This window comes from Ailuropoda melanoleuca, chromosome 10 (assembly GCF_002007445.2).
Source record: "Ailuropoda melanoleuca isolate Jingjing chromosome 10, ASM200744v2, whole genome shotgun sequence".
NCBI classification, from domain to species: Eukaryota; Metazoa; Chordata; class Mammalia; order Carnivora; family Ursidae; genus Ailuropoda; species Ailuropoda melanoleuca.
This window is the reverse complement of record NC_048227.1, coordinates 58,226,721-58,249,465: the sequence shown is the minus strand read 5'-3', so window position 1 is coordinate 58,249,465 and position 22,745 is coordinate 58,226,721. Positions and strand designations below refer to the sequence as shown.

General features: G+C 35.1%; 1 protein-coding gene across 7 annotated transcripts in view; it reads right to left on the bottom strand.

Annotated features, from left to right (window-relative positions):
• Nucleotides 1–22,745, bottom strand: part of AFG1L (AFG1 like ATPase) — a 231,016-nt gene that overhangs the window by 114,080 nt on the left and 94,191 nt on the right. For all 7 annotated transcript variants that reach the window (XM_034668945.1, XM_034668944.1, XM_034668942.1 and 4 more), the window contains 2 exons: nt 21,815–21,945; nt 12,791–12,890 (listed from right to left, as the gene is read on the bottom strand). In XM_034668945.1, the coding sequence (XP_034524836.1) occupies nt 12,791–12,890; nt 21,815–21,945 (231 nt within the window). The remainder of the gene's footprint in view (nt 1–12,790; nt 12,891–21,814; nt 21,946–22,745) is intronic.

Genomic DNA, 22,745 nt, shown 5'->3' with positions numbered 1-22,745 from the left:
GTTTTCTACTTTTCAGTGTAAAGAGATATTGCAGGTTTTCTGTTAAATCTATTTCTAATTACTTTATGCTTTTGATGATACCAAAAATTAGGGGTTTTCTTTCATTTTCCAATTCCTTGCTGTAAGTATATAAAAATATCATTGATTTTTGTACACTAACTGTGTAACTTGTGACAAATTTACACAGTAAATTTGTAAATTTTTACAAATTTTTACAGTAATTTTTTTAATTTTACAAAAATTTACAGTAAATTTTTACACAGTAGCTCTACAAGCTTATTTGAAGATTTTAAAGACATCTCTATGTAAACAGTGTCTTCTGTAAAAATAGATTGCTTTAGTTCTTCTTTTCCAGTCCATGTTTTCTTTTCCTTGCCTATTTCAGTGACTACAGCCTCTGATATTACGTTGACTAGAAGTGAGAAGAGTAAGTCTGCATTCTTGTCCTGGTCCTAGTGTGAGAGGAAGAATGTCCAATATTTCACCATTAAATATGCTTACTGGTTTTGGTGGATGGTTCTGGTAGATGTTCTTTACCAAAATAAAGAAGTTTTTTTTCTATTCCCAGTTTGTTGGTTGGTTGTTTTTTTTAATAAAATGCTAGCCCTAGCATTTAATAATGAATGTGAGCTAGATCTTATCAAATGTTTTTTCCCTACTTATTGAAGTATTATTTTTCTCCTTTATTCTGTTAATACAGATGACACTGATTTCTCAAATTTTAAATTAATGTTGCATTTGTAGAATAAACCCCAAATAGTTTGATGTATTATCCTTTTTTTTATATGCCGCTGAAGTGCTTTGCTAATATGTTGTTAATTTTTTTTATGTCTATGTTCTTTAGAAATATTATCTTGTTAGTTTTCTTTCTTTGGAATGACTTAGTCAAGTTTTACTGTTATGGCTACACTGGACACATAACAGGAGTTGGGAAATGTTTCCCTCTCTTCTGTTTTCTGAAAGAGTTTGTGTAAGACTGCGGCTCTTTCTTCCTTAAATGTTTGATAGAATTCATCAGTGAAACCACCTGGGCCTAGAGTTTTTGGTGGGAGAGTTTTTGATAACAAATTAGATTTTATTAATAGCTATATGGATATTCAGATTTTCTGTTTCGTTTTGTGTCAGTTTGGCAAATTTTATTTTTCCATAATTTTGTCCATTTCATCTAAGTTGTGACATTTGTAGTCATGAAGTTGCTCACAATATTCTTCTTCTTAAAATATCCTTTTAATATTTATAATCCTCCTTTCATTCTTAATATTGGTCATTTGTGTATTTTTTTCTTATCAGTGTAGTTAAAGGTTTTTCAATTCTGTTCATCTCAAAAAACTTAGTTTGGGGTTTGTTAAATTTTACTATTGTTTGTTTTCTAATTTCATTGGTTTCTACTCTTACCTTTATATTTCCTTCCTTCTACTTACTTTTAATTTACCCCCCTGGATTCTTTCTTCTTTTTTTAAACTGATATAATTGACATATAACATTATATACTAGTTTCAAGTGTACAACATAATGACTTGATATTGTATATATTGCAAAATGATCACTCACAAAAGTCTAGTTACCATCCATCATTAGCTACAATTTTTTTCCTTTGATAAGAACTTTAAGATCTACTCTCTTTGAAACTCTCAAGTACACACTACAGTATTATTGACTAGAGTCATCATGCTCTACATGACATCCCCAGGACTTATTTATTATATAACTGGAAGTTTGTACCTTTTGACCACCTTCACCCATTTTGTCCAACCTCCACCCTCTACCTCTGGTAGAGGCAACCATCAATCCCTTCTCTGCATCTATGAGTTCAGTCGCCAGAAATGGAATTGCTGGAGCACATGGTAGTCTATTTTTAATTTTTTGAGGAACCTCCATGTTTTCCATTGTGGCTGCAACAATTTACACTCCTATGAACAGTGCACAAGGGTTCCCTTTTATCCACTTCCTCACCAAACTTGCTATTTTTTGTCTTTTTGATAATAACCATTCTAAAAGGTGTGAGGCGATAACTCATTGTGGTTCTGATTTGAGCTTCGCTGACTGTTAGTGATGTTGAGCTCCTTTTCCTGCTGGCCAGCTGTATGTCTTCTTGGAAAAATGTCTATTTAGAGCCTCCTGCCTACTTTTTAATCAGTGTGTGTTTTTTGCTATTGAGTTGTAGGAGCTCTTTTTATATTTTGGATATTAAACCCTTATTGAATATATGATTTGCAAAGATTTTCTCCCATTTAGTAGGTTGCCTCTTAGCTTCTTAAGGTAAAATCTTAGGTTACTGATTTTAGAGACTTTTTTTCCTCTAAAAAAACATTTAAACTACAAATTTTCCTCAAAGAACTATTTTAGCAACATCCTAAAAATTTCAATGTTACATTTTCATTTTATTTTACTTCAAAATATTTTCTAATTTTTCTGTTTGTTTTGTTTTGGGTTTTGGGGAGGTTAAAACATTTTATTTATTTATTTCAGACAGAGAGAGCGAGAGAGAGCACAAGTGGGGAGGGGGATGGGGAGGGGAGGGGCAGAGGGAGAAGCAGACTCCCCGCTGAGCAGGAAGCCTGATGCAGAACTTGATCCCAAGACCCTGGGTTCATGACCTGAGCCAAAGCTAGATACTTAACCAATTGAGCCACCCAGGCACCCCATTTTCTAAGTTTCTTTGTGATTTCTTATTTAATCCACAATTAGTTAAATGTATTATTTAATTTGCAAACATTTGCAAATATTTTCTGGATATCTTATTGTTACTGACATTTAATTTAATTCTACTATGGTCAGAGTACATTCTATATGATTTCAAACTTTATAAATTTGTTGAGACTTGGTTTATGGCCCAGCATATGTTCCATCTTGGTGAACATACAACGTGCACTTAAAAAGACTGAGTTCTGCAGTTACTGTGTTTAATGTTCAATAAATACTAATTAGGTCAAAACAGATGGCTATCTATATCTTTAACAAATTTTTGTTCATTCAACTGCTTTAGGAAGGATGTTCAAATTTCCAAATATGATTATTCAACTGTCTAGTTCATTCATCTATATTTGCTTTGTGTAATTTGAAGATGTGTTATGAGGTACACATATTTAACATTGTCATGGCTTTCTAAATAAATAGACTTTCATCATTATGAACTGTCATTCTAATCTCTAGTAATACATGTTTTAACATTTACATTTTTGGGGTTTTGGATGAAACTTGGAATTTATAGATTTATAAAAGTATTTATATAATTTATAAAACCGTAAGTACAGATCTCTTATAGACTTTACACATACTAGATAATGCTTAACTATCTCTTCTTCACAAAACATTTGGGTTAAACATAAAATTAACATTTACATTAAATTTACTCTTTCTTCCTTTCTTAGTTCTTTCCTTTCTTCTATTTTTTTCCTTCCTTTTTAATCATTTCCAGTCAGTTTAAAGCAACAAAACTAAATTGATTCTAGAGAGGTTTGGTACCACGACTATTTTGACCATAAGGGCTTATTTTTTTTTTAAATGCCAATAATGTGTTTGGTGATACACAAAATAAAAAATCAGGAAGAAAAGTTAGGGTGATCTACACATCTACTATTTTGATATCATGTTACCGCATATATCCTTAGCTAATATTTTCAATGAAAACTGCTATAGAGATGATGGCAGGAAGATGAAATTCTTCCCATCAATCCTACAAATAGTCCCGTAAATTAAATCCATTTTTTATTTAAATAATAATTGCCAGCCCTTCACATTAGATATCCTACAACATTTTAAAGGATACACCCTGTAAGAATGATAATGGGAATCCAAGGAAATTATAGGCTCCACGGGGTCTTGTTTTTAAGAACCACAAAAGAGAAAATTTACAAAATGTTACATAAAATATTGATTACAAAAATACTACCATCCACATACTTATATATTTATTTTCAGTAAAGTTAAAGATCAATAAAGTAGTTTTTCACCCCAGAGCTTCTCTTTATAATGTAAGTCAATGGATTTAAGTATCATGACTTAAGCGTTCAATGAGAGAACAGAACCTCTATATTTCTGGGAAATCTTTTGTGCATGAAGACGATCCAAACCCAGCCAGGCAAAAATTAGTGACAGAGACTCCAACTCTCCTGTTAACTTTTAGAACCATCTATTTCATTATCAAGTGTGAGCAGCTGAGGCTTAATTAATAACAGCTTTCATTTGGACTCTAAATGAAAGTTATCTTTGTACTCTGAGGTCCTTACTACCAAATGGAGTATTAGTGTGAATGAATGAATTCTTTCACAAATTTCTTTAGAGTTCATTTAAGTTCATTGTGGTTTTTGCACTGATCTCTACAAAAACTGTACGGATGAGTCAGTGGAGTCCTTAGCATCTCTCTCCATGACTTCCCTTTTATGATAATATCACACTTATTTCTTGCAATGTCAACTACAAAATTAGATGGGTCTTGCTGTCAATCTCTTAATTGATTCCTTAATGTTGAAAATATTTCCTTTTTGGTATCATAAATCATTATAGCTAAAGACAACTATAATAGTACATTCTGGTAAAGCAGAAAATCATTGTTGTGCAGCTATATCCCAGATTAAGAAATTTACATGCTCATTTTGGTTCTAGACAAAAGATGCCCTCTTACTGAAATGATCTTAGGCTCAAAACTATTCTCTACAAACTACCATACAATACTTGATTTACCTACAAATGAAATCTGTAGCAGACAAACTCCAGCATGATGGCCCAGGAGTCAAGCGCACAGGCCCACTGTTGCCATGAACTGAAGAAGCAGAGCCCAGCATAAGTGTCCTCTAATGGGGCCACAGGGACCAGCAGGGCTTGCCATAGTCAATTTAATCTGACATTAATAAACTCATGCCAGCCTTCATATCGTTACTATTTGTATGGTACATCTTTTTGTAACCACTTACTTTCAATCTATCCTTACATTTAAATTATATCTTCTGAAAATTTTTAATCCATTCTCATCATCTCTATCTTTTAATTGGAATGTTCAGTTCATTGATAAACAATATTCAGTCTTTGATTTTATTATTAGTTTTCTTTTTGTCTCCATTTTTTCTTCTGCTCATTTTTTCCTGACATTTTTTGATTATTTGAATATATTTTTAAATTCCTCTTTCATTTGTCTATTGGCCTTTATATTCCTTTTGTTGTTCCATGGGTTACAATATATATTCTTAACTTTTCACACTCTACTCAGAATCAATATCATTATCACTTCACAAAAAAAAAAAAGTAGAAAATATACATCAATATAAGTCTATCTAAACTCCCCACTTGATATGATAGGTACCATATGCATCATATCTAAATATAATAATAAACTCTTAAAGACAATATCATAATTGCACAAAAATAATTATTTCTATTTTTTAAAAATTAGGAAGAAAAACTAGTTATTTATATTTACCCCAATATTTACCATTTCTTCTAGAGGACCCAAGTGTCCATCTGTTATTATTTGCTTTCTACCTAAAGAACTTCTTTTAGACTATCTGACAGTTCAGGCCCAATAGTGATGAATTCTTTTAGTTTTTTTATATCAGAATATCTTTATTTTGTCTTTAGTCTTTTTTTTAATTGAACTATAGTTGATATACCACGTTATATTAGTTTCAGGTGTGCAACATGGTGATTCGACAACTCTATACATTACACTACACTCACCACAAGTATAGCTACCATCTGTCACCATACAACATTATTACAATACTACTGACTATATTCTCTATGCTATACCTTTCGTTCACATGATTTATTCTTTCTATAACTGAAAGCCTGTACCTCTCAATCCCCTTCAACCATTTTGCCCATCCTCCCCTCTGGCAAACACCACTTTGTTCTCTGTATTTATGGGTCTGTTTTTTTTTTTTTTGAATCTCTTTTCTTTTTTAGATTCCATATGTAAGTGGAATCATATGATATTTGTCTTTCTCTGTTTGACTTATTTCTTTTAGCAAAATATTCTCTAGGTCCATCCATGTTGTCACAAATAGCAAGATCTCATTCTTTTTTATGGCTGTAATATTCTGTTGTGTGTATTCTTTATCCATTCATCTATCGGTGGACTCTTAGGCTGCTTCCATATCTTGGCTATTGTAAATAATGCTGCAATGAACGTAAGGGTGCATTTATCTTCTAAATTAGTTTTCTCATTCTCTTTGAGTAAACACCCAGGAGTGAAATTACAGGATCATGCCATTTTTATTTTTAATTTTTTGAGAAACCTCCATACTGTTTTCCACAGTGGCTGCACCAATTTTCATTCCCACCAACAGTGCACAAGGGTGTACATCCTTGCCAATACTTATTATTTCTTGTCTTCTTGATACTGGCCATTGTGACAAGTGTAAGATGATATCTCATTGTGGTTTTGATTTGCATTTCCCTGATGATTAGTGATGTTAAGCATACTTTCATGTGTCTGTTGGCCATCTGTATGTCTTCCTTGGAAAAATGTCTATCAGGTCCTCTGCTCATTTTTTAGTTGGATTATTTGGGGTTTTTTGGTGTTGAGTTCTATATGTTCTTTATAGATTTTGGATATTACTCAGCCATATCAGAAGTTTTAGTTTTTAAAAGAGAAATGTAATCCATTTATATTTCCTGTCAACATGCCTGATTTTGTTTTCTGATCTTTACCCATACTTTTTGCTGTTTCCTCTGCTTTCTAGATTTTGCTCTAAGAAATATTTTTTCTTTTATCTTTTTTCTAGTTATTTGAAAAGTAGAAGGTGTATTTTAGATTCTAAAATATTCGACTGTGTATTTCCCTAGTTATAAGTACAACAAATGATGATACTGTCAATCAGGATCTGCAAACACCGTCTCCAAGTGGAACAAAATTTACAAATATCTAAGCAAGCAGTAACTACAAATATTCATTTACACTCAATTCATTGGTGTCATCAATTTTCTTATTTCAAACATTTCTTTTTAGTAAGTTCACATTAAGACCTCTTTCCTACAGGACACTTATTTTTTTTCATCATTTTATTCTCTTTATTCTATTTCTACATACTTCTTAAGTTGTTTTCCTACATCACTGATTTCATTTTCTGCAGTGTTGATTCTATATTTTAGTGCTTCTAATACTTTTATTAATTTAATTAACTTAATCTTTTTTATTTCATTTAGCTTCCTTTTATTTTAGCTGATTTCTTAGTAAAAAGGTTTTCAACTCAATCTGCCTTCTCTCTCTTAGATCTTCTGTATCACACAGTCCATGTTTTCTTGATTTTTTAAATATAAAACAGAAATTTTCTAATACTTACTTCTCTTTTCTATTTACTGTTCCCATATTATGGTATTTTCTTTTTATGTAACCTTGAAAAAGGAGTGGTATGACTAATCTTGGAGAATCCCTATAATGAAGCTATGTGGCTTTTCCTTGGTTCCCCTCCCTAACCTCCTTACTTGTTCTTATAATGTCTCTGTCTCTACTGTAGTTCAATGTTAAAAAGTGATAGTTGGCATCCTTCCTTTGTTCATATTTATAATAGAAATACCAGTGTCCCCACTAAGCATAATTCTGACTTTGAACTGATATACACATATTTGATATCATATTAATATAGAAACTACCCATCTGTTTATATTTTAGGGAGTGATTCTATCAAGAAAGACACTGAATTTTGCCAAGTGTTTGTAGCTTTTATGGTGAACACAACTGGATTTTCTCTCCCTAGAAATATTAATATGATAAATTACATTTGTTTTATGTGTGTGCATAACTGTTGGCCAACTTTCTAGTGATATCCAGCTTTTTATTTACTGTGGATGTGCTGCCTGAGGAAGGATCACATAGTGTTGCTGCCTGATAATCTAAGTAAAACAAGATTGTTCTTGGGCATTCTAATGCTGCCTGTAGCATCTTCATTATAATAAACAGTAAATTTAAAACTAGAAAGATCAAAATGTACTGTTCTCACAGTTCTAACTTCAGTCAACAGGGGACTTTTTTCTTTTTACCGCTCTGTGTTTTACTACCAAAGAAGTACAGTTGAAATGAATTTACATATTCTAGTTCCCCAAAAAATATATTCTTATTCTTTAAGTTCTTAAACTTATTTATTAATTTCACATTTTAATTAATTTAATCTGCTTGTCTATTATCAATTTGTTGCTAGGGTCTCCATGCTCTTAAATATTTTTTTCTCCATTAGAATATCATATAATTAACAAAATTTTATTTCAGAACCTAAAAACTGAATAGCATATATATGAAATTTTAATTATAGATTTTTGTCTTAGGCTTTTCTAATGACCTGACAGCATAATCTTTGAAAAGCAAAACTATGCCTATTTATATATTTCCCTAAATGACAAAAATGACAAATAAATCATCTAATTGAGGTTTTACAAAAATAAGAAATTAAATACAAACTATATCTAGATCTAGTTTATCTGAAAATTTTCTAGCAATTTCCTATTCCTATTCCTTGGATCTGATCCAAGATCCTGTTTTACTTTCAAAAGCCTTAACCAGATTATCCTACAAAACATAAAATAGTAGCACTACAAATGTTACACTACAACTGTTGTTTACAATACACTAAACATATTTTGAGCTTGCAAGAAACTAGGAAAAGCCCCACAGACCAGCAAACAGGAGGCTAAAAGCTAAAGTAGTAATCATTGGCTAATACCGGTTTGGGATTTTAACAACTACATGGGGTACAGAGGGTGAGGCCTTGGATCCAAGCAAGACAAGAATTCAAATTTAGGACTAGAGAAAAGTAACATACAGGCAGTCAGTCACTCATTGGTATACCTTATTCCCTTCACCCCTCCTCCCCAAGTACTGCATCCCTTTCTTCTCTTCTACAGGATTTTTCTCTCAGGTTCCTAAACTCTGGTATTGCTTTCACCTGGCTATCGATTTTTTTCCATTGAAATTATTATTTGCTTATTAAATGTTTCTGATAATTTTCTAGTAAAATTAATAATTTGTCTATTAATTGACAGTTAAGTTATAAACTGTTACAAGACTAGGGTATGATAGTAGCTTCCATCAACAACAATAATCCCCATTCTTGTTCATGAAGTTGATGCTTTACAACTAGAAATGGAGGGAATGAAAGAATGAAGTGGAAGAAAATTAAACAGAGAGGCTAAAAAAATTAATGAAGGAAAAAATATTTTTCTCCACTGAGCACTATCTCCTGGACCTTTAACCCCCAGGTTATACTGTCTTTATTGATGACAGGCATCACCACCTAGTTGTACAAGCCTAAAATTTTAAAACAATTTCTACATTTTCCTTTCTCTTTTCCTCAATATTCAACCTACAACCAAGTGCTATGCATTTTACTTCTTCACTATCTTTCATATCTACCCTCTCCATACCCATAGAAATCACCCTATATGAGAATTTCTCAACCTCAGAACTACAGACATTTTTGGCTAGATAATTCCTTGTTGTGGGGAGTAGCCATGCTAATTTGACAGAATTCCCCCAGTTTCTATGCTCTAGGACATTTCAGCAGAATTCCAGGCTTCTACAGAACTGGTAGAGGCCAGTAGCAGTACCCATCTCCACTCTGCCTAGTTGTGACAACCAAAAATGCCTCAAACATTGCCAAATCGCCCCCTAGGTGACAATCACTGCCTTATACCAGGCTAACGCCATTTCTTATCCAGTGTACTCTCCTAATACGTCTTCACTGAATCCACCATATTACTGCACCCGACTCCATAACCATTCTCCACACTACACCAGTACATTCCAACTCTGATCTTGTCAGTCCCTACTTAAAGCGCTTCAGTATCTTCCCATTTCTCTTAGACTAAAATCCAAAACCCTTATTATTGTTTATAAGGTCTAGCTGTCACTTCTCCAGATATGTTGTACCTCACGGCATCCTACTTCCCCTCCTTCAAGGTACTCCAGCCACACTGGCTACCTTTCAATTCTTCACATGGGTCACTCTCTCTCCAGCTATTGGGGGAATGCTCTGACAAGAAGATTCTTCCCCCACCTCTTGTAACACTCTAAGAATTAGTAGATGCTATTTAAAAACAGTAACAACCTCTGTTGGGGCTCTAAATTAAAAGCTGTGACCTAAAGAAAAAGGTGAATGCATTCTGATGGTTGGAAAGGAGGACACGCCACTTTTTCTAGGACAGGGTAGACAAAGATCAGTGATGACCAACAAGGACAAGTGATACAGGACAATGTGTTAAGAGTCACAAAACCTAGGTTCTAATCTCTTTTCTGTCATTGATTATCCGTGTGATTTGTTCTTAATTTCAGTTAACTCTTCTGATATAGCATTCTATCAGTCTGAATACATGTAACCACAACCACAATCAGGATACAAAACAGTTTCATCACCCCCTAAAATTCTCTCATGTTGCCCCTTTGCAGGCAAATGCCTTCCCACTGTAGTCTCTGGCAGCCACTGACCTATTTACTCTTTATTCTATGCTTTTATCTTTTCCTGGCCTATATATACATGCCATCTTCTTTATATTAAAATATTAACCCACTTATGATGATCATTTGTCTGCCATGGCCAAAAACCCAAATATATGACAGTATCCCTTCTATGGTTCATATTTTAAAAAGGATTTAAGTTTGTGGCTAATGCCCAATTTTTGCAATTCCACATCTTTAAACTTTCAGCCTTCTCTGGAAAAGTGGCTCCACCTTGAACTTTTTTTTTTTTTTTGAGATTTTATTTATTTGAAAGAGAGAGCATGTGAGAGAGAGAGGGAGCGAGCACAGGGAGGGGCAGGGGCAGAGGGAAAAGCAGACTCAGGACTCGATCCTAGGACCCCAGGATCACCACCCGCCGAGCTGAAGGCAGACGCTCAACTGACTGAGCCACCCAGGCACCCCTCCACCTTGAATTTCTACATGCTACCTTGGTGGGCTTGTAACTTTGCTTACTCTACAAAGCTATGAGCTCCAGAATGTTCCTTAACATTTCCTGTGGCAGTCCTTCCTCAGTTTACCACTGCCACTGAGCAGCCAACTGCAATTTTCTTTTCAGCAGTCTTTTACTGGTCGTGAGGGAGAAGGCAATGTTCCAAGCTTATCTTAGCACCTTGCTATTTATGAACCTAGCTTGTCACTGAATGTCTAAAGATAATACTGATGACACTATTAAGTCAGCTAAAGTAGAGACTTGATAAATGATGTAATATGAAAAAACTCACTGCCTTGTCTCATACAGTTGCCACCCTGGTAAATCATAAGAATGCTATCCATAACACTATATAAATTTTAATAAGTATATCTGACAGAATCATTCATAATTCTCTTGTAGTGTAACAGATTGTGTGTAATCACACTTGTTTGAATAACTGGATTCAAAAGTATTAAGTAATTGGGGTGCCTGGGTGGCTCAGTCAGTTAAGCATTGGACTCGGTTTTGGCTCAGGTCATGATCTCATGGGTCGTAGGCACTGGGCTCCACACTCAGCAGGGAATCTGCTTAAGATTCTCTCCCTCTGCTCTCCCACTGCACTCTCTCTCTCTAAAATAAATAAATCTTTTTTAAAAAGGTATTAAGAGGGGCGCCTGGGTGGCACAGCGGTTAAGCGTCTGCCTTTGGCTCAGGGCGTGATCCCAGCGTTATGGGATCGAGCCCCACATCAGGCTCCTCCGCTATGAGCCTGCTTCTTCCTCTCCCACTCCCCCTGCTTGTGTTCCCTCTCTCGCTGGCTGTCTCTATCTCTGTCACATAAATAAATAAAATCTTTAAAAAATAAAAGAAAAGAAAATAAAATAAAATAAAATAAAATATAAAAAGGTATTAAGTAATTGAAGTCTCCCACAAGTACTTCTTTAGAGATAAATTAAGTATTAAAAACTACTTATATGCAAGCGAGATTTAAGTCTTTTTCTAAGATTCAATTAGGAGTTTTCTGTCTTTCATTTCATTGAGTTTCTTTTATGGCCCCTAAAAAGCAATTAGAAAGGCTTATATTTCTGAGACAGAGAAACTGAAGAAGTCCATAAAAATCTGGTTTTTGGTCCTTTTCCTGCTTCTATTCTTGCTAGGACCTGCACCCCCACCTCACTTTACACATGCCTCAGAATGCACGTAGTGTATGTCCTTCTTGTAAGGGACAAGGAGTTCATGATTTCTTCAGAACAACTAACATCTAAGGAAGGACCAGGTGACAATGACTGAACAAAGATGTCATACACGTATTGTAGACCACCAGTGCGAGACATTTCAACACTGAGAACCCCTGGCTCCAAGGAATAACACCTGGGTCCTATATCCCTTCTAACTGGTTCCTGGATGCCTGAGAGGACACACACACCAGACCATGATCCTTAATAAAAAACCCCAGACCCTGAACAAAGACAAAATTCATGCTCCTTTCCTTTGCAAGTCTCCCAGTCACTTCGTCTGTTATCTGCTCTCTCTATATCTTCAATAAACTCTGTTCTCACTTCCTGCTGGCTTGTATTTGATTTCCATCCTGAACAAAGCCAAGGGCCCTCTTGGCTGGTCCTACAGGAACCCTTCCGGTCCTCAGACCTGGCCTGCCAGCATCATTTTTTGATATGAACATATATCAAATACTCAGAAAAACAGTAAGTCTGTCGAATATAGGAGAATCACATGGATTTACCTTGCTAAGAATAGAAACATTTTTCAAATACAAATACCGATTTTTTAGATTAAGTCCTTTATAAAATTAATGATAAGCAAAGTCATCAGATTTTATTAACACAATAAGATGAATATAAAAAATTATAGATTTTTCAAAGCTTGTTAGTTTCCACCTAATTGGATGGAACTAGCACAATGTTTGTTTTTACCTTCCGGTGGCCTGTTGGATGTTGCCACAACGACGACCCCATTTTTGAACAGATTTTCAAAAAGCTGTTTCAGAATCATGGCATCAGCAATGTCAGTGACCTGTGGACAACAACACATTTGTTTTATTTTAATTTCACTTCTGCTCTAACAAATTTGCTAATGGTTCATATTTTTTTTTAAGGATGGAAATGAATTCCAAGAGAAAAATTCTAATTATCATCAAGAAGGAAAGAGTAAATAATTAAAAGCATGAAAGACTGTATGTAATCTTTTAAACTTGACTCTTTTTTGCAAGCTATCATTTCTACCCAAATTATCAAATGGTTCTATGTTAACTTCTTTTATAAACTACAGGTGGAAAGCACAGATAATTGTCCTAAACATTTAGGAAGTCTATTTAATTAGAGCTAACATGACCAAATCCCTCCTCCTACTCCCATCACAGACTCCGTCCACCCACCACCCCCCACCCCGCAAAAAGAGAAGAGAGAGGGGAAAAGAAAGAAAGAAAGAAAAAAGAATAATAAACAAGCTGATTGAGATTTCTAATACCTTTCTGGCAAAGGTCCCTGAAAAGGTGACTTTAAATGGTCATGGGACTTTAGAAATAAGGACAAATAGCCAGTGAGACATAATCAGCTGCTGTTGAAAATAGAATGATATGACATAGATACTATTGTGCAATTGTTGCACAAAACAATTCAACAGATGGCCCATCACAAAAATAAGCAATTTCATTGTTCTTTTTAAGTGCCTTCTATTACTGTCCATGAATAATCAAAAGGCACTGCAGTCACTTCCAGCACAGCCAGCCTCTGCTAACCTTCGCAAACACAAATATTCCTTCTATTAAAAAAAAAAAGAAAGAAAAGAAAAACCTTAAAAGAATGGTTCATGCAGTGCTTTAAAAAAATTACTTCTGACAAAAGCAGAAATGCGTAATATAGATAAAACTATTCCATCTAACTTATAGAAATACATATAACTATCTTTTCTAAAAATTTTTAAAATCCACAATTAACGAGTAAGCTTATTAACTTATTAAAAAGCTTTTTAAAATCACAAGGAAATACAGAAATTAAGGAGGGAAGAAAGTTGAGTTCAAAAAACAAATGTATAGTGAAGGTAGCTATGAATCATTGCACCTTCCTTTATAAATACAATAATACGGGTTTTAGATACTTCTTATGTAAAAATATTTTTATCTTTAATAGCATTTTAGATCATCTTAATAAACTTTGTTTTATATTCTCAAAAACATACAATAAATATCACATTGTTATTTTTAAACTATGTTAGACCATAGAAACTGGGGGAATTCTTTTAAATTAGCAAAATACTGAAAGTTACCAACTAAGTGGTTGGTAACAACAACCAACGAACTGGCTTACACAGGTCTATGTCACTTTTCTCTTTTCAGCTGATGTTTTGCACAAAAGTTTCATTATTTCCTTCCCACCTGAACAAAAACAAAACCAAACCAGGAAACAGGGATGTGCAAAGCCTTTTTTTTTCTTTTCTTTTTTTTTTTTTTTTGCTGCCTCAGGCTATAACTTTAAAACATTAACTAGAAAATTACTGAAAATTCCTTAAATTAAAAAAGACTTCAGGAACTTACAGAGTGGTGATTAAAATGAAAAGGAAAGTTATACTATTTAATTATTTAGGAAAGTGATATTTAATTTGGAGCTTAGGATCACTGTCAAATTTTGCTTCCGCAAAATACTCACAGAGAAGGCCCTTTTCAAATGCTTAGACACCAGTGGCATTTCTGATGAGAGAGCAAACAAGCTTGCAAATTTTAGAAGCAAGTGCACTTTTAAATTGGATTCCCAATACACTGACTTTGAAAGAGAATGATATCAATTAAAAGTTGCCCAATTTTAGAAAATAAAAATGGTCATTTGACTATCTCACCAACGTTTTTGAAAAAAAATTAAAAATAGCTTTTGTGCTTATGGTTTAGAAAAGTGGAGAGACATGTAGCTTATAACAGTGCAAAGGTTTCAGCTGGAAGTTGAAGAAAAGCAAACAAAAAAGACTTGTGGTTGAATCATAATTTGTTGTTTTTGTATTACAAAATGTTTTTGCTCTATCAGAGTAAATTAACTTGGAGAAGCTATGGCTAATTAATAAAGCAGGAGTCACTTGGGGTAGCCGGGTGCCAATGTATACTCTTTTGATCTTGTCCCTGCACTTGTTCAGCTTTGCTGGGGAACAGTAATTTTACAGTATAAGTGAACAGAAGACAATTGGCCACACATTCTTGGAGAGCGAGCTTTTTTAGCACCCAGCATTTCATTACCACCAAGAACAAAAGAGAAGGCTACAGATTACCAATAAGGGTAGTCTGCTAATACAGAGAGGGGGAGACATTTCATTAGCATTAAAGAGAAAAGATTTTTTATGACCTAGAGTTGCTTTCCATTATGACTCACTTAAATAAAAAAGAAAAAAAAAAATCTAATGGTTAATTTACATATGTAAGTGCTTGAGTCTCAGTCACCCACTGATTGGTACAGTGCCATGTAATGAGTGACAAACATAAGCATGCATTATCAGTAATTAGTATTAGCACAAAAATAAGCACCTATTTTTATTAGCAGTTTTTAATAGCTTTCCTGTTTTACAAAAACGGTCAAAACTATTTTTTAAATGATATTGATAGCTTATAGAGGAGAATTTTACATGATATTCTGCTCATCAGAATTTTTTTTTTTTAGACCATATTAGTGAAACATCTATCCAGTGTCCCTAAAAGAGACAGGAAGAAATAACTTTAAAAAAAAAAAATCAGTTTCCTTCAGTATAATGCCTTCAGATTCATAAATGGTTTAAGAAAAAAACATAAATATTCAAAGTGAACATAACGAAGACCCTAAAGAAAACCCTGAGGAAAAGCTGCTCTTTTATTTCAGCAACTAAAACACGTAAAAACAACCAACCTAGACAAATTTCTCAAATAAAATAATAGTATATTTGACACCAGAGGCAAAACTGAAATGCTATACTTAGTAAAGACGACCAAGCTAATGAGGAATACATTCTGCAAATGTAATATGAATGCTGCCAAAACATAATTTTAATATTCCCCAAATTCAAGGGCACATATATTCTTGTTTTTAAGCAGCAAAAATTCTCATTCAGCTCCCTAGTAAAATATTATATTAATTAACACCACCTAAAGGCCAATAATAACTAGTTAAAAATCAAGACTACTAATAGGATTCAATTTTAAAAGTGAAGTGGTGATTGTAGACATACGATTGTTAAGAATAAAGTGCCTAAAAAATTCTTTTCTAGTAAATCAGCAATGTATTGTACTACGATTAATAGGCCTAAGGATAATTTTTAGGTTCTACCATTAAAACATCTACTAAAAGCCTATCCAACTCCAGATCTGTATATTTAAATACATAATACAAGACATCATATACCAAAGAGAACATATAACATAGCTGTTACTACTGGTGAATTAGAGCACTAATGATGAATTCAAACTGAGTTACCAGCTGTAACCTTGGACGAGTTAACTTCCCTGACTCTTAATTTCCTCATCAATATAATGAAGGTGGTAGTAATAATACCTACCTTGCAAAATTGTTATGGTCCGTATAGTAACTCCTCAAGATATGTTAGCTAGAACTATTATCTGTGTATGGTATATATGTTAGTATAACTGCATGTTATTCATATGTAGCTGTATTGAATTTTAGCTGTAGATGGAAAGGTACATAGCACAGTACTGTAGTTAAGAACATAGGCACAAAGTACCCAATAAACAATAACTACTGTTATTACAGAATATACATAATAGATGGAATGTAAGCATTCCAATAAATGGAATTGTCTCAGATAGTTCATAAAAGATGAATTTTAACTAGTTAGTAAACAAGTGTAGAAAAATTCAACTATATTATTACTTAAGAAATATAATTAAAACAATGAGATACCATTTTTCATCTATTAGACAAAAAATGTTAAGATAATTCAGAATGTTGACAGGAAAAATTGTGGGTTGTTATTATATATAAGGGAAGTGGGACTTAATTGGGAGACTACTTCGACATTTATCATTTGGTAGTAGGCTTTATTCATTCATTCTTTCATTCACTATTATGCATTCACTCATCCTCAAACACTGTTCTAGACATCTAAGATACATCAATTACCAAAACAAAGATTCCTGCCTTCAAGATTACATTCCTTTGGTGGAATATATATATAATAAACAGTAAACACAATAAATAATATATATATATATATATATATGCCAGAAGGTGATACAAGTTATTTTTAAAAAGAATGGTTTTAAAAAGGACAATAAAGGATACCACAATTTTTTAAGAATAGGCCTTGTTAAGGAGATAACTGAGCAAGGATCTGAAGAAGTGAGACTCTTTGGGGTACCTGTGGGAGACTGCCCCAGACAGAAAGTTCAGTGCAAAGGATCTACTTGTTTGTCCCACGTTGTGTGGATGCTGGGAATCAGTGCTGCTACAGCAATATTTGGGGGCTATCCTTTTACTCCCAAATTTTAGAAAAAGGGGACAAGTAGAGATCTGGACTAGCAATAATCCAGTTTTGGTGTGCTGGAGGAGCTTTTCTAAAACCAGTAGAAGACACTCCAGATATTGAAACTAGGAGATCCAGGTTCTGCTCAGTGATCACCTCTGCCCTTAGGGGCCATAATCTTGCCCTTACACTCTTGCTTTCTCTGGTTCTTCTCCACAGTGGGTATATACATATAATTGGCCTTTTCTTGCATACAGTGGTAAACTCCAGGCTTCCAGTCTGGAATTGCAGAGGAAATAAAAGGGCAAAACTACAGGGGCGCCTGGGTGGCTCAGTCGTTAAGCGTCTGCCTTCGGCTCAGGTCATGATCGCGGCGTTCTGGGATCGAGCCCCACATCGGGCTCCCTGCTCAGCAGGAAGCCTGCTTCTCCCTCTCCCACTCCCCCTGCTTGTGTTCCCTCTCTCACTGCCTCTCTCTGTGTCAAATAAATAGATAAAACCTTAAAAAAAAAAAAAAAAGAGCAAAACTACTAACGTTTCTCATCCCAGGACATGCAGGGCAACTTTGTTCCAAAACAGAGTGTTCTCTCATGTTGTCAACTCTAACATAATAGAATGCTACATTCCAGAAGCATTTGTGATCAAATAAAAGCAATCAATTTGATACTCAGTCTTGTTTTATCATCTCTGAGCATATATTCTTCAGAGCCCTGGTGGAAAAGAAGCATTTGGTATAACACCTACTATTAGCTATGGTTCCCTAATCTATGAGGAAAATAGAGTTGGAAACTATTTGCAAGGAGCAAGGCTTGAAAGTATAGGAGATAAGACCAGAGACAAAGCAGGAAGGCTTGAATAAAAGCAATGACACTATCTTATCTTATGTCACCCCCCCCACAGCCACCCCACTTAGAGTTTAAGCTTTTTTAAGTTGGGTTTTCTGTTACCTACAGTAGAAAGCATCCCAGGAGATACCTCATCTCTTTGCTCTTTGGTCTTTAGGCCATCAGGTAATTCTCCTTGCATTGGAGGTACTGGATTCTTTTACTTGAGACTCCAGGATGCGAACAGCACTGATAACACCTGCTGGGAACTGGAGTTGTGGTACCTCTGGAGAGCTCAGCAGCTGTCCAGGATCAGCCTTGTAGTCCTCCCCCCAAATTGATTAGTTACTTCCTATGTCTCTTTGTTCCTGCTTCATTATTGTGTGGGAACTGTCCTCAGTGCCTTTTAGTTCAAAGACATGAGACAGAGGACATGATTGGCCCAATCCCCAGGGCACAACACACAAGTGCAATGTTGTTGGCAAGCTTGTGGGCTTGGTACTCATAGATCAGATGTCCAGACATGATCCATTTGACTGTAGGTCAGATCGGGTCCTGTAGTATGGGATAAGGCTCTTTATTTAAGGCCACTGGGATGGACGAGTAAACGAATGAATGAACATCAAATCAACTCCGGACAGGGGAGGCGATGACCACTCCGTCACATCCACTCTCTCTTTGTTAGCAAGCAACATTTTACAAGTGAGGGGCCTGTCTCCCCCTTGATCTCCTTTATACTTAATACATAGTTTGAAAAACCATTTTTTATTGCCTTTCTTTTGCAAGACTCACTCATTTGGAACACAAGCATCCTGAGAGTTGCTTTTCTTTCCTTCTTCCCAACCATGCATCAACATTCTGAAATCTGAACTCAATGGAGAATGCCCAATGCAACCAGACAGGTTTCTGTTAGGGCCTCACTATTTGGGCGGAATTATGACTTTCATGGGACCTAGGCACTTCTACCTTCATAAGCCCCTTCATCAATTAGAAAATGCATTTGAGGGGTGCCTGGGTGGCTCAGTCGGTTAAGTGTCTGACTTCAGTTCAGGTCATGATCCCAGGGTCCTGGGATCAAGCCCCTCATCAAGCCCCGCCCCCCCCCCAGCCCTGTGCTCAGCAGGGAGTCGGCTTCTCCCTCTCCCTCTGACTCCCTCCCCACCCCCAGCTCATGTGCCTAGGCACGCTCTCTCTCAAATAAATAAAATCTTCAAAAAAAAAAAAAAAAGAAAAGAAAAGAAAATGCATTTGAAAATATGTTTGTTTACATACATAAATAGTATTTTATGACTGGGGTGGTATAAAACATATATATAGATACAGGCTGAATTCATTATGATACAGTTATTTTTTTCTGCAAATTTTAAAAGAAATTAAAATATTTTCATGGGCCCTGAAAGTATCACGGGCCCTAAGTACTGTACCTACTACATATACCTAATGGGTAATTTGGCCCTGCTTGCTATTAATCCTCTGAGGATCTCCTTTGCACCACCAAATTGTCATCGCTTCCTAACCTTCTTAAATAGTTTTGCCAATGGTCTTTGTGTCACAGAAACAGATCAATCTTTTCTCTGAATGTTTTAAAATTTATATTTTTTAAGTTAAACGTCATGATTTTTATATGATACCAAGGAAATTCTGATGCCTCTATATTCCTCATCTATATGATGAATATAATAACTGTTTTATAGAATTAAATGAATAAATATTTTATAGATATAAAAACACTTTGTAAACCATGCATCATTTTACAAAGGTTAGGTATTAACATACTTTTTTAAAAAATTTAACTTCAATGCCCTAATCAAAAACTTAACTGTGCTAATTCAATTTTATTTAGTGATAATGTGATTAAGAGACTCATAATGAGAAAACAAGAGACATGACCTTCACAGATTTATCACTGACTTCTGTTGTTGAAAACATAACTGCCAACTCAGTACTATTTTTAGAACTAAACGAGGCCCTTCTCTTTCTGCAACACATTGGTATACTCGGTACACTTCTTTAGAGTAGAACATTTCTTCCCTATAAGCCTTTCTTCTGAAGACCTTTGTAGTTCTACAGTACAAAAGGTGATGGGACGCCTGTGTGGCTCAGTCAGTTAAGCATCTGCCTTCCGCCTAGGACGAGGGCTCTCTCTTCAGTGGGGAGCCTGCTTCTCCCTCTGCCTGCTGCTCCCCCTGCTTGTGCACTCTCTCTTTTTCTCTCTCTCTGACAAATAAATAAATAAAATCTTTAAAAAAAAAAAAAAGTGAATGCCAGGCTGTCTTAATATGACTGAAGGAGAAAGAAAGATTCCTCCTCCCCAGATGATTCAGTGTAACACCATTCCTGGTGAAAATTCTTCTTTCTCATCTATCATAAATCGAGACCATTGTTAGGTAAGTGCATCAAGTTGCTAAAGGAGACCGAGCATGCCTCATCTGGGATAAAGGCAACCTGGCTATCTTATCATCCCACCAATGCAGGTTTTTAAACACGGAAGAAAAAGAAATAACTCGCTACCAATTTAAATGCATAATTTTAGAGAATCTTAAAACTATAAGAAGCTTTACAATTCAACTAGGACAGTTCCCTCACTTCATCACAAGTATGTTGTGAGGCTTAAATAAGATGTGTGACTCACCCAGGGCCCACTTCACAGTAGGCACAAAACAAATGTCAGCTTCCTAGCCTTTCAAAGTTCTCTGGGCCTTTATTCTAGGCCATCATACAAAGAGTTTATGTACTCAGCTCCAGAAATATTACTCAAAAGCTCTGAGTGTAAAGGCCTATTTTTAAGCTTATATTCAGTACTTGTGGATTTTTCTATTTTCATTCCAATAATCAATTGCTCTTACAGTAAGCACTATAGAAAAGTCAACTATTACATTTCAGAACTACTGAAGAAAGCAAATAAAGAGGAAGTAATTCTTAACCTAGAGTATCTATTATTATTATTATTATCATCATCATCATCATCATCAAACACTGGGATACAGAAAAAGCATCATGACCATCATCATCATTGAACACTGGGATACAGAAAAAGCATAAGACATGGCATTTGCCTGCATGCCATATTTGCTCTCGTAAGAAATAAAGATCAGAAAACAACATATCACCAATTTAAATGCACAATTTCAGAGAATCCTAAAACTAGAAGAAACTGAAAGTTCAAGTAGGACCAACTCCCTCCTGTCATCACAAACAAGTTGTGACGCTTAAATAAGATGTGTTAATCACTTGTTTTTTTATATAACACGTTTTTTAAAAACCCACAAACATCTTTAAAGACATTATTTTGTAATCATGGCATTATCGCCATCATGGTACAGGTGAAATGTAAATCCGTGACTGTAAGATAGGAGTGGGCAAACTTTTCCTACAAAAGGATGAGTAATAAATATTTTAGGCTTTGCAAGCCACATGTGGTCTCTGTTGCCCTTTTTCTTTTTTAAAAGACCCTTTAAAAATATAAAAATCATTATTTTCTCACCAGCCATAGAAAAGCAGATAGGCCAGATTTGCTCTGTGTGAGCCATAGTTTGCCAACTCCTGGACTAGACAGTAAAATAAAGTCATAAGAGGTAGTGTGTTAAATCAATTTATAAAACAATGATAAAATCAGGAACAGAATTTAAATCCTCACATGTCATTCAGAATACCATTCCACATCTATGAAAGTCTCTACCTTACCTGAAACTCATCAAAACATAAGAGACATGCTTCTTCGCTAATTTCTTCAGCTATGGGAGCTATTGGATCATATGATTTAGCCATGAATCCTGGTTTCCTTTTTGGCAAACTCCGTTTAAGGCGATGTATTCCTTTAATGGATGAAATTAAACACAAATCAAATCCTGTATTAATAGTACATTTTAAACAACTAGAATGTATCTTTTAAATCTCTAAATGAAACCGTAGTGTGATCATAAAAATTAAGTTTAAATGCCACATAAAGGGGCGCCTGGGTGGCACAGCGGTTGGGCGTCTGCCTTCGGCTCAGGGCGTGATCCCGGTGTTATGGGATCGAGCCCCACATCAGGCTCCTCTGCTATGAGCCTGCTTCTTCCTCTCCCACTCCCCCTGCTTGTGTTCCCTCTCTCGCTGGCTGTCTCTATCTCTGTCGAATAAATAAATAAAATCTTTTAAAAAAAAATAATAAATAAATGCCACATAAAACCAAGTGTGATTATTGAAAATTGGTTGCATTTTCTCCACCTCTAAATAAGTTGTTCACATCTTAATACATTCCCATGGTTGTAAAGACACTTCGTAGTCATTCCATGCCCACCCTTCAATCACTTCAGAGATGACAAAGTAATAGCCTAGATGACAAGATGGTAACTAGATGGATCAACAGATCAATCTTACTGCTGAGGATTTCAGGGATGCGGGCAGAGGAGGTGATCCTGCCCTATGTCTAGCATATGTAATCAGGATGTTCCCTTATTTCTAGGCAGTCCCACTTCACTCCTTATATGTGTACTGAAAGCTGGAAGTATTAGAAGAAAAACACAATCTTCCTGCCCTGGTGAGGTTACAGTATAGCTGGTAGACAAATAATGCACAACTGAAATAATCCAAGAACACTGACAAAGCAATAGGGCAAACATACAAGTACATG